Raw genomic sequence first — 11,871 nt, 5'->3', positions numbered from 1 at the left:
TTCTTTTCCTTCCATGACAAAACCCTTCGGTTGTGCCATGTAAACATTTTCCTCCAAGTCCCTGTTGAGAAATGCCATCTTTACATCCATCTAATGTAATTCTAAATCGTAATGTGCCACTAATGTCATTATGATTATGAAGAAATCCTTATATGAGACTGGAGAAAAGGCTCATTGTAATCAATTCCTTCTCTTTGCTTAAAGCCTTTTGCCACAAGTTACACTTTATATCTCTCTATATTTCCTTGGGAGTCAAGTTTTGTTTTGTAGAACCATTTACAGCCTACTGTTTTGGCTCCTTTAGGATTTATCTTTGAGTCCCAAACTTTATTGGCATTCATAGATTTTATTTCATCTTCCGTGGCCTCAAGCCACTTTGATGAATGATCACTTTTCTTGGCTTATTCAAATGAGGTGGGATCATCCTCTATTTGAAATTTTTCAATGTTGTATACTTCATTGTCAGCAGGAATAACTGATTTTCTAACTCTTTGAGATCTTCTAGGGGCCTTCACATTTGGCACATCTTCTATTTGAGGCTGTTGTTGCTCCCCCTCATTTGTGGCAATTGGTTCTATAGGATCCTGAAGAACAAGTTCCTTATCATCATTCATTGTTGCCACAGGCGGAATAACAATAGGTGCTGGCACCACAGTATCTGACACTATCGGTGCAGCGACAGCAAGTAGTGAGAAAAATGGCTCATGAATCATTGGAGTGTGCGCATACACCCGTTTCTATTCAAGGTCAATTTCTCGAGCTACTATGCTCCCCCTCATCAATTCATCCTCTAGGAAGACAGCGTGTCTCATTTTCATAAATTTTGTATGTCTCTCTAGACAGTAGAAACGAAAACCTTTTGATTTTTCTGGGTAGCCAATGAAATTGCAACTTACTATTTTGGGATCTAGCTTTCCAATGTTTAGGTTAAATACTTTAGCCTCAGCAGAGCTCTCCCACACACATGCAAGTGGTTTAGTGAGGGTACTCTTTCTGTCCACAACTCATACGGTGTTTTAGACACTAACTTTCTTGATACTCTATTGAGAATATGAATGGGGGTTTTAACGCCTCCATTCACATGCTCAACTGTAAGGTGGAGTAACTTATCATACTGCGTATCATATCCATTTATTTTACGATTATGTCTTTCAGCTACTCTATTCTGCTGAGGTTCACCTGGTATAGAATACTAGGCTACTTTGCCATTCTCCTGTAAGAACCTTGCATAAGATCCAGGAACTTGGCCATATGGGGTATGCCGACCGTAGTACTCCCCCACGGTCAGACCTGACTATCTTTATCTTTAAATTGTTTTGGATTTCAACTTTTGCCTTAAATATCTATATGTATCCAATGCTTCTATTCTTTCTTTGATTGGATAAATATAGCCATAATGGGAGTAATCATTTGTGAATATTATGAACGAATCATAACCATCCACACTCTTTACAGGAAAATGACCACAGATGTCTGTGTGAATAATCTATAAAATTCCTGCGCTTCGTTTGTCATCTTTCTTTACATACTTTCCTTTTATGCATTCTCTGCATTGTTCTAAATCTCTAAATCAAGAGCTCTAATGGAGGAAGAATATTATTCTTAACTAGTCTTTCTATTCTTCCCCTCGAAATATGGCCTGAATGACAGTGCCATAATTTCAACGACGCATCTTGAGCTCTCTTATGCCATCATTTCTAGAGTAACTCTCTATCACCAGCTACTTTATCAGCTAGGTAGCATATATCTTTGAAGAGTCAGTGAACTGACTATTTATTCTATCGAGGTACTCGGTAACCATATCACACTCTGGGATTGAGTCCATAATTGCAGACTCAATCGTATTCTTTATCACAGCCAAATATTTCTTGTTGGCAGTGACACACTTCCTATGCTCAAGGGCATAAGATATCTTTCAGGATTCAAAATCCCTCTCTTTAATTGCCCAAGTGGCATTATTCTCGTTTGTCTCCCTCACCGGTGCCACATGATCAGTGGAACACGGTGAGGTGACTACCCAGTCCACCTTAGACAAGATGACAACCAGGTCAAAACTTTTTCTTAACATAGAAATAACACCATTTGCATGCCTTGATTTCAACGTTGGTCAAAATCAAAACATACAACTATTCTTATACACTAATTCTACATCACCGTTGGGCAGAAATAGAATTAATGCATAAAACATTAACTTTCACAACTGTTCTTACACACTAATTCTACATCACCGTTGGGCAGAAATAGAATTAATGCATAAATTATTAAAATTTACATCTGTTCTTATACACTAATTCTATATCACCGTTGGACAGAAATAGAATTAATGCATAAATCATTAAAAATAACAACTTTTCTTAAATCATTAAAATTATGATATTGTTATTAACAACGTTGGTCAGAAAATAACAACATCATAATCTATGTCAAAACTCTTTTTCTCCAATTAAATACCACATTGGTTCAAAATAACTGGAGAATCAACTATTTCTTTAGCAGCGAAAAACTCTCTTTTTCTCCAATTAAATATCACATTGATTCAAAATAACTGGAGAATAAACAACTTCTTTAGCAGCAGAAAAACTTTCACTTAATTTCTTGAATTTTACCCACAGGGAAAAATTACTTTTCTTTTTTTCTTTTGAGCCATTTTGCATTTTCAATTTCCCAGGAAAAAGAAAAATGCGAAACGGGTTCATTCTTTACTCTCGGCCCAAAAACGGCAAAAGGTCGGCTCGGCCCACCTCTCCGCGCGCGCGCAGGCCGCACCCAGGCCGCAACCTGGGCCTGGACCGGTAAAGTGCGGCGGCGCGCTCGCCCGCCTGGGCCAAACGGTGGTCTAATCAACCGGTGTCGTTGGATCAGATCCGACGGCTGCTCGTGGTTCTCGGGCGAACAAAAACGGCGACCGGCGCCGCTCTCCTGAAACCCTATCTTATTTGCCCCTCCCTCTTCTCTCTCTCTTCGCCTCGTTCTTTCTTCTCAGCGCAGCGAGCACCGAGCGACGAACCGAGAGCGAGCAAGGCAATGGAGCGACCATGGCACCGGCGCCGGCCCCTTCGCCGGCGCGCGTGCTCCCCAACGGGTGAGCACGTCGCCGTCGAGCGGCATGGCCATGGCGCCCCCTTGGCCGAGCCCGGCGAGCAGTTGCCCCTGGCTCGCCTCTTCTTCTCCCGCGCCGTCGAAGGGCCATCCTGACGCACGGCGAGGTAGACCCATTCCCCTTTTTTCCCCTTCTCCGATTTGGATTTCTCTTCTCTTATCCGAACCTGAGGTGGGCATTAGGGTTTAGATCTAGGGTTTAGGGTTCCTTTTCTAATTCGATTCGACCGATTCGGTTTTCCTCTTCTTTGATTTCTTTTCTTTTTGGAGTTCATCCGAATCAAGATCTAGGGTTAGGGTTCGGGTTCCGACCCTGTTCTTCTTTCTTTAGTTTTCCTTTCTTTCTTCTCGGATTCAACCGATTAGGGATGGGGATTCGTTCTAGGGTTAGGGTTTTGCTTTTCAATTGATTTCTTTTCTTTTCGAATTTAGGGTTCGGCTCTGTTCATCTTAAGGCCGAAACATTTTCTTTTCCTCCTTTCTTTAACCCTTCCTATTCTTTTTCCCCGAGTTGTTTGCGCGGGTTAGGTTCTTGAGATCCTTTCCACTTTCTCTTCTCTGATCCGAACACGGATGTTCTTCTCTTATTTTCTTGCCGCGCGCTGGTGAGGACGGCGGTGTGGCACTTTTCCCCCGCGCGGTGGCGGTGGTTACCGGTAGACAGTGACGTCCGCCACCCCGGTCTCTCTTTCTCTTTGCTTTTACCCAGTTAGGGTTAGGGTTACACAGTGGCAACCTGGCTCTGGTACTAAATGTTAGGATCGTGGGAGTGTACCTCTGTGTGTAACCGTAGATCCGGGTAGACATCTCCTTTAGGGTTTCTCTACTCGCCCTTGGACAGTAGCACCGCAGCAGCGTAGGACGCCGGTACCGCGGCGTTGTAGGCGTCGAGGTGGCGATGCCGTGAAGTCCAATGGCGACCGTGGTGGCCCTGCAGAGGCGACGGCGGTGGTGGGGCATCCCGTCGCTAGCAGCACGCTTTAGATCGGTTTAGGTTTACTGTGGGTGGGATGACGGCTGCTCCGTTGAACCTCGTAGTGCGAGCCGTGATCCCCACCTCTCTTTTATGTGTTGTGCGACAGGGGCCCACTAACCATATTAGGATTGGGCTCCCCCGATCAGGAAGCAGAGACAAGGGCCCAATAGACCGTTGGGCCTATTGGTGGAGATCAACTAACACTTCCCAATACCAAGTTTGCACCCTCTTTGCCCTCCCATTCACTCCCTTCTTTTCGCCGATGATCTCATTATCTGTGGGGAAGCAACCATTCAGGAAGCTCACACCATCAATACTATCCTCAGCAATTTCTGCGCTTCCTCGGGTCAAACTCCTAACTGGTCCAAATCCTCCATCTTCTTTAGCAAAAACGTTCCTAATGCAATCAAACATGCCATCAAGCAGATCTTCCCTGCTTCGGACCTCGACAAAAACACCCGGCATTTGGGCCATCCTCTCCTCCTCTCCTATAAAGACCGAGCTGCTGCCTATAGCTTCTTATACCAATCCTTTCTTGGCAAGCTCACTACAATTAAAGCTAATAAGCTCAACCACGCTGGTCGGCTCACCTATATAAATTCTGTCCTAGCCTCCATTCCCATCTACTACATGACCAATATTCTCTTCCCTGGAACTTTTTTCCAAAAGATCAATACTATTCTCAAAAGATTCTGGTGGGCTGGTGTTCAGGAAGAAAACCCTTCAAATCCTATTCATTTCAGAGCTTGGTCAGAAATTTGTAAACCTAAAACTCTTGGTGGGCTGGGAATCAGAGATCTTCAAACAGTTAACAAAGAGTCTCGTTCTTCACTCAGCTTGGATGATCGCTTCACAATCTGACCCTCTCCTGTTCAGTATTTTGAAAGCCAAATACTTTCCTCGATCTTCTTTTTGGAGAGCGCCATCCCATGGTCCTAGATCAGTCTTTTGGGGTTCCGTTCTAAAGATCAAGCACCTCCTTCATGAAAACTGCTCCTTTCAAATTCACAAAGGTAATTGCAATATATGGACAGAACCTTGGTGTCAGGACTGGGACCTCATTCACCACCATCTTACTCTTCCTCCCACAGTTCAACCCCTTCCCAACAATGTACAGGACCTCATGGATCCAAACACCTCAACGTGGAATGCTCCACTCATCAACAGAGTTTTCTCTGGAGAAATAACAAGAAAAATTCTTCAAATACCTATTGTCAGATCTCATGAAGAAGACAAACTTATTCGGAGGCCTTCCCAACAAGGGCAATGCACCACCAAGGAAGCCTACAATCTCCTGAGCACTCAAAGGATGCTCCCCAACTTGAATTCAGGTCCAAGATCTCTCACAAATAGTACACAGATACTTCTGAAAACCACCTGGAAACATAAGAATATGCCACCAAGAATTAAAACTTTTGCTTGGAGCCTTCTTCGACAATCTCTAGCTTCAGTGGAAAGAGCAGCTCGCTACTCCACCCATATCAACAAAGAGTGCAGCCTATGCGGCATCACAGAAACAGATAGGCACCTCTTCTTTGATTGTGAATTTGCTCGAGCTTTTTGGTTCTCTGCAGACCCCCCTCTTAGAACTCACCTGCTACCTCAAGACCAAGATGGTGTACAGGAAGCAATTGCAGCCATCCTGCCACAAGGATCATCTCCGTAAAGGGTACAAAAAACTTTCACCTCTCTTTGGTACTTATGGAAAGCAAGGAATGATCTAAGATTCAATGACAAAAAATGGTTCATAGCTAAAGTACATTATGAAACAAATGCAGACATTTCAGCGGCCACTAACCCTTTGTATGCTTCGACAGACACTCCAACAACAAAAACGAATTTACATGGGGGGCACAGATTCTGCACCATACCTGCTCTTCTTCCAGGTACTAGATGCTTTGTTGACGCAGCCACTAGTCCAGATGATGGTACAAATTGTTTAAGATCAGCAGGCATTGGAATTTTCCTCTTCTCTCCTTCTCAAAAGTTCTCTTTGTATATTCAGGCTCAAATTCAGCAGATCTCCTCAGTGATTATGGCCGAAGCTGCTGCACTTACCCTGGCTGCAAGAATTTCAAAGCAACTTAATTTACAGGAAGTAAGTTTCCTCTCCGACAACGAGATGCTAGTCAACTATCTAAATGGCGGCCACAATCGAGCTGAGCCTTGGAGTATCAAACCTTTTACAGCTGAATTCAGACTGCAAACTCAAAGCTTCTCCCATCAGGTGCTCAAGATTATCAGGGGTGTTAATGTTACAGCTCACAACCTAGCCTCAAGAGCAAGATTCGCCCCTGTTTTACATCTCAGGTTTTCCTGTTCAAATTCAGCACATGTATCTATGTGCCCTTGTAATTTACTATCTCTGTCTGGCTGGGAGCCTTTCTCCCTTATTCGTGGAAACTGTTCTTAATATTAATATATCACGTTCCTTATCAAAAAAAAAATAGTTTCCTTAATATGTGGCCTCAACGTGACTAACTCAAATGTGATAACCACTGTTTATTTCATCTACATACAAACTTTGGATCATGCTAAACATGCTTCCATTTGTAGACAGTGGAGTATTTGGGCACAAATATTAAAATGTCCTTTCAGATCAACTGATCAAGGGGTTTCTCAAGAGAGATTGAACTTCACTCCCTGATTCTTTAGCTCCACTCTTTTATTTGATTATCTAGTGGAGTGATTCTGGTGGAGAGCAGGTGAAAAATGATGCTGGTAGGCAATGGCGGAGGGTGAGGTAAAATCAGGGGGGTGACTATAGTAGAAGTAAAGTTATCCTTCTGGCTTCTCAAGAGAAGATTGATGGGATAGGAAAGCTTGGAGATTAATAGATGGGCACAAGTATTAAAATTTCCTTTCAGATCAACTGATAAGGGGCTTCTCAAGAGAGAGTGTGATAGGATAGGAGAGTCTGGAGAAATTGATTGATAGTGGTAAGGAATGAGTTTTTTTTTTTAACCATTTGGTAGAGCTTCACAGAGTCCGCTCCGAAAAAGCTCTAACGCGTTGTACGGACGTACATTTCACGTTTCATAGCTGCACCTATATAAGATGGGAAGAGACACCATACACAGGCCTGTGCCTGACAAGTTATTACAACAAACTGTCTAACCGTCACACACGACGTACACTTCGCCATAGCCAGCAAGCAAGCTACCTTCGTTCGTGCAGTGCGCCCGGTACCGACCGTTCCATTTGACCATCTCCGTCTCCATCTCCATCATGTGCGACGACTGCGAGTGCTGCTGCGCGTGCTTCGCCCCGTACCAACGCTTCGCGTGCGGCTTCTGCATCGGCCTCGCCATCATCGCCGCGGTGGCCGTCATCGTCGTCCTCGTCCTCGGCTACGGCCACGTGGCGCAGCCGAGGTTCGAGGTCGACGACGCCTCGCTCACGCGCTTCACCGTGGCCACCTCGCCGGCCACCACCATCTCCTACAACCTCACGCTCACGCTCGCCGCGCGCAACCGGAACTGGGCCATGGGCGCTACCTTCCGGTCCCTCGAGGCCGACTACCGCTTCGAGGACCAGAGCTTCGACCGCGTCGACGTCGTCGCCTCGCCGACCTACGTCCTGCCCGCCAGGAAGACCGCCGTGTTCCGCCTCGCCAGCGGCGCCGACGCCGTGAACGTCATGCTCGGCAGCGCCGGCGTCAGGGCGTACCGGAAGCAGAGCGCCAAGGGGGTGTTCGACATCGAGGTGAAGCTCTCCGGCCAGGTCAAGTACCAGCTGCACAGCACGTGGTGCAGGCTGGAGGCCAAGTGCCCGCTCAACCTGCAGCTCGGGTCGCCGGACGGTGGCGGCGCCGTCGTCTTCCAGAAGACCACCTGCGAGGTGCTCCGGTCATCGCAGAAGGGATGCTGAACTGTTCGTCGCTTGCTGCATCTGCAATTCTGCATGCATTGGATGGATCGTTAAACAGTGTGATTTACTTCTTTTTCTTTTTCTCCCTTTCTTCGTGAGAGTTTGGAGTGATCATCATTGCTTCGTATTGCATGCCATGCATGCGTAATGCAAAGTTTAGGGTGTGCTTGGCTTGTTTGAGACCCGGAAATCAAATTAAATTTCAAACGAATTTCGCAGCAACCGTTTCAATTATCGTCGAATTAAAACAGAGCTAGTTTTTTCACGTGTTCAAAAACCAGCACGGCATTGTCGTTCAAATGCATTTACAAAAGCAACACACAAAGCGCATCAAGGTGAGAATGCTTGGTACACTACACATCTCTTCATTGCTGCAAAATGGAACTCGATCCCTTGCTTCAGATCGGAGAATGCTGCTTTATCTCTTTCTTGCACTCTCCTCTTCGCTTCGCTGTCCAACGCGCACGAAGGACAAAGGGAGTCAGTGCATGAGTACAGCAAAGAACAAAATTTGCTGGGAAAAAATTTGAATCCACAACTTGCATAGAATCAAGAGCTCTGCAACATGCCGAGCATGAAAACCGCCGTCAGAAACACAAAGAAATGATCCATCATATACAGATTGGAGCTCATTTGTTTATAGAGGGTAAAAGAACCAACAACCACAAAAAGTACTGCCACGCACATTCGAACCTTGATCAGGAAAGTAACCTAGACCAACATACTAAAACCCTGTACAAGCTGGGTGAGAACGCAAAAGGAGGTGACAATGTAAAGCACACAATACCAGTACATCAACATTGCCCACCGGACGGCGACAGCAAGAGTTTCCATTGCCTGAAGAGCTTTTGTTCTTGTCTTGGTTATACTCTGAAGCAAACTACCTATGTCAGCAGAGGGGAGGGGGCGAGGGGTTATCAATCACCAATCATTTCCTGTCCCTCCACTTCACTGTTGCTAGCCGACTGACTTGAGGTGGTGCGAGCAGTACTGTTACTGCCCCGGCAATGCAATAGCTGCAGCTGAAGGCTCTGGATAAGCTCGTTAAGTTGCTGAATGTTTTTCTCTTGCACCAATATTACCTGTAAGTAATACATTGAATTATGACCTGAAATATTTTTTTAACATAATGACCTGAGAGTGAGATCTTTTTTTGAATCCATATGAAAGTAATTGCCAAAGAATAGCTACTGATGATGAAATGTGCTTTTCACAGCTACTAACATGGAACAGTGAAAACTTCCTAATAATAACAGTGTAGGAATCACTTGACAGATGAAGCCAGCTACTTGATGTTCTGCGGAAATGACAAAGCTGGTGTACAGCTTTTAAAGTGCTCAAACCCTAGGGCTATCAAACAAACATCTATTGTTCTTCATTTCATTTTATCCGAGAACTACAAAGCCATTGGTTGTTACCTTCTATCATCACAGGACAGAGGTATTGCCAGCAAAAGTATGTAAAACAAAGTGGTCCACTCTAGTCATGATATTAAGGTCAACTGCAAGGTTATCGAACAAGCTAGAAAACGGCCACTAAAATCAACATACTCTAATTATTTATATTATATGAAAACAAATCGTTATAACATAAAAAGAACCACAGATCCTTTAACTACAAGCAACCTTTCATACTGTACCGTCCAAACTATCAAATTTGGGGCCTACTGTAATAACTCAAAAGCAGGTGAAGAATGTGAGTTAAAGGATTATAGTACATTCTGAGCCACAAGCACTTAGTATTTTCAGGACACATAAATGCCATGTCATACCCTACAATTGCTCCAACTAAAAGATGTTCAGCCTTTGGCAAAAACTTCAGTCAGTTACAAATTTAGATCTATACAGTTAGGATTTACACAAGAAGAAAAGCTGTAAGCAAAAAAGATTCATAAAGGAGTGATGCAGTAACCATTTCAGAAAAGCTAAGTCTTTAAGTCAACTGCCTGACAAACAAAGCCATCAGACCTAAAAAGCCAGAGATTTTAATCAACCACTGCAAACTACACTTGATGATGGTTTTAATATCTGTGCTCACAGCTCTAACAGTATGCAGGTACAATACAACTAAATCAATTTATTCAGAAGTCAGAACATGATAAACGGATAAACAAAATAACATCAACGCAACAATGCTGTGGACAAATTACTGGGCTTCTGCTGGAAAAATGGCAACTCGTTTCCAAGCGGGAAACTGGAAACGCCCAAACTCAGCTAAAAGTGAAGAAAAGCTAAATAAGAATGCAGGTGCTCACTTTCTCTTTAACAGCATCTTCCCTTTGAAGCGCCTGTTGCCTCCTCCGTGTAGCTGTCGGATTCGCCTCAGCCTCACCAATCTGCTGCTTCCACTCAAACTGTGATGTGATAATGAGCACGAGCAGGAGGAAGATAAGAATTATTGGCCTCGAATTCATCACGCCGATCAGCAATCACAGAACCTATAAATATGCCATAGTAAGCTAATTAGACAGGTCTGGTGCAGTGGTGAGAGCTGTCTCACTGAGTCACCAGGTCGTGGGTTCAAAGCAGCCTCTCCGCAGATTTGCGGGGGGAAGGCTTGCCTCGGTTTTTCCTTTCCCCCCAGTAAGCTAATTAGAGAATCTGTGGTAGCTAAAAACAACAAATCCAACATCACATTAATTATCCTTCGAAGAAAAAACACCAGAGTTCAGTTAAAAAAGGGAAAGAAATAAATGCCAGACAACGTAGGGTTTACTCGTAGCAGTTTTAAAGATAATTAACAATGACGCTGTCTTTACATTAAGTGTTCACAGAGTTCCAATTAATAGGAAATATTCTCGTTAAAAGGATGATATTAGATCTTAGTAAGGGCTAATAATGTTACTATAACTGTCGAACTATCTATCATTCTAAAGATCACTTATCGTCATAACTACTTCAGTCAATCACTGAAACACCCACAGGTAGAGAAGTACTACTAGATATAACCGGAACTCTGTGACAACATATTTGGGGTAAATCAGTGTTGCTGCTTCAAGTAATCATGATTAAGGTTGTGAATTCCCGTTATGATCTAACATATACTACTACTCCAACACCGTAACTTACATATATACCAACAAAATCCACGGCAAGACAAGCACGACATAAATGGTGAGATCATTAATTAAATCAGCAGGGAACAGCATACATAAATAAGAAACCCTAACTTCACAGCGCGCCAGATCATTCATCCAGGAGTAAAAACCTACCACAAACCGAAACGAATGTACCGGTTCCACAAGAGAACAAGAGTGACGCAGAGATCCGACCGCCACGTCGACGACGGACGACCAAAAGCGAGCCGGGAACTCACAGGGAAAGGGCGAGGGGGAAAGGAAATCTCACCGTCTCAACTCACGCCGCGGACGCGGATTAGGGGAACCGACGCAGGACGCGGGGTGGAGAGAGAGGGGAGAGCCGGGTTCCTCTTCCGATTCCTTGACAGCTCCAATCCAATGGATTCCAGCTTGCCCGCCCGCCACGCTTTGACTGCTCGCTACTACTACTCCATTGGTCTTCTCCTCCACTCCTTGGCTGGCTGCAGTTTCGCAGCAGCCGTGGAGAAGGCGACGTTGAGGGCCTGTTTGGAATCGGGATTTTTTTTTTCCATTCCTACGTTTTTTACGTCTAATTGAATTGATTCCTATTTGATTTCTAAGAAATTTCTACGTTCCAAACAGGCCCTCAAAGAGGAATTCTACCTAATCTCAGGATTTTTATTTTTATTTTTCATCCTTACGGATGGCACTCGTTCATTTACCATATTTGTGCACGTCCATACACATTTGTCATTGTAAACAATAACCATCTTATGTTTTTATCGTTTTTGCTAAGGTGACACATCATATGGGCACGTCAACATGGTAGGAAGCCTGGGAGCCCTAACTTAGACACGCGAAATGACTTACGCTGCCCTCGTCTCCT

The 11,871-nt window shown here is 44.3% G+C and overlaps 2 protein-coding genes across 3 annotated transcripts; one reads left to right on the top strand and one right to left on the bottom strand.

The window, feature by feature from the left end:
* Positions 1-7,034: 7,034 nt before the first annotated feature.
* LOC136537664 (NDR1/HIN1-like protein 10) lies at positions 7,035-8,391 on the top strand. The gene has a single exon (XM_066529621.1). It carries the CDS (start codon positions 7,304-7,306, stop codon positions 7,943-7,945), a length of 642 nt encoding a protein of 213 aa, XP_066385718.1. The 5' UTR covers positions 7,035-7,303; the 3' UTR covers positions 7,946-8,391.
* A 77-nt stretch (positions 8,392-8,468) lies between these two features.
* Positions 8,469-11,516, bottom strand: LOC136537665 (uncharacterized). 2 transcript variants are annotated; one of them, XM_066529622.1, is made up of 3 exons: positions 11,293-11,516; positions 10,200-10,382; positions 8,469-9,027 (listed from the first exon to the last, which is right to left on the bottom strand). In XM_066529622.1, exons 2-3 carry the CDS (start codon positions 10,356-10,358, stop codon positions 8,863-8,865), a joined length of 324 nt encoding a protein of 107 aa, XP_066385719.1. In that variant the 5' UTR covers positions 10,359-10,382; positions 11,293-11,516; the 3' UTR covers positions 8,469-8,862. The 2 variants fall into 2 exon arrangements, with proteins under 2 accessions (XP_066385719.1, XP_066385720.1); XM_066529623.1 differs by lacking the exon at positions 11,293-11,516 and adding an exon at positions 10,445-11,286.
* Between the last annotated feature and the right edge of the window lie 355 nt (positions 11,517-11,871).

The sequence above is a fragment of the Miscanthus floridulus genome, chromosome 2 (genome assembly GCF_019320115.1).
Source record: "Miscanthus floridulus cultivar M001 chromosome 2, ASM1932011v1, whole genome shotgun sequence".
Taxonomy (NCBI): domain Eukaryota; kingdom Viridiplantae; phylum Streptophyta; class Magnoliopsida; order Poales; family Poaceae; genus Miscanthus; species Miscanthus floridulus.
This window is presented reverse-complemented; position numbering and strand designations above follow the sequence as displayed.

Bases quoted from the DNA above. Each gene is read 5' to 3' on its own strand.
- LOC136537664 (XM_066529621.1), top strand. From the start codon at position 7,304: ATGTGCGACGACTGCGAGTGCTGCTGCGCGTGCTTCGCCCCGTACCAA.
- LOC136537665 (XM_066529622.1), bottom strand. From the start codon at position 10,358: ATGAATTCGAGGCCAATAATTCTTATCTTCCTCCTGCTCGTGCTCATT. The intron at 9,028-10,199 runs GTGAGCACCTGC...TATTACTTACAG, and splicing joins AAGATGCTGTTAAAGAGAAA to GTAATATTGGTGCAAGAGAA.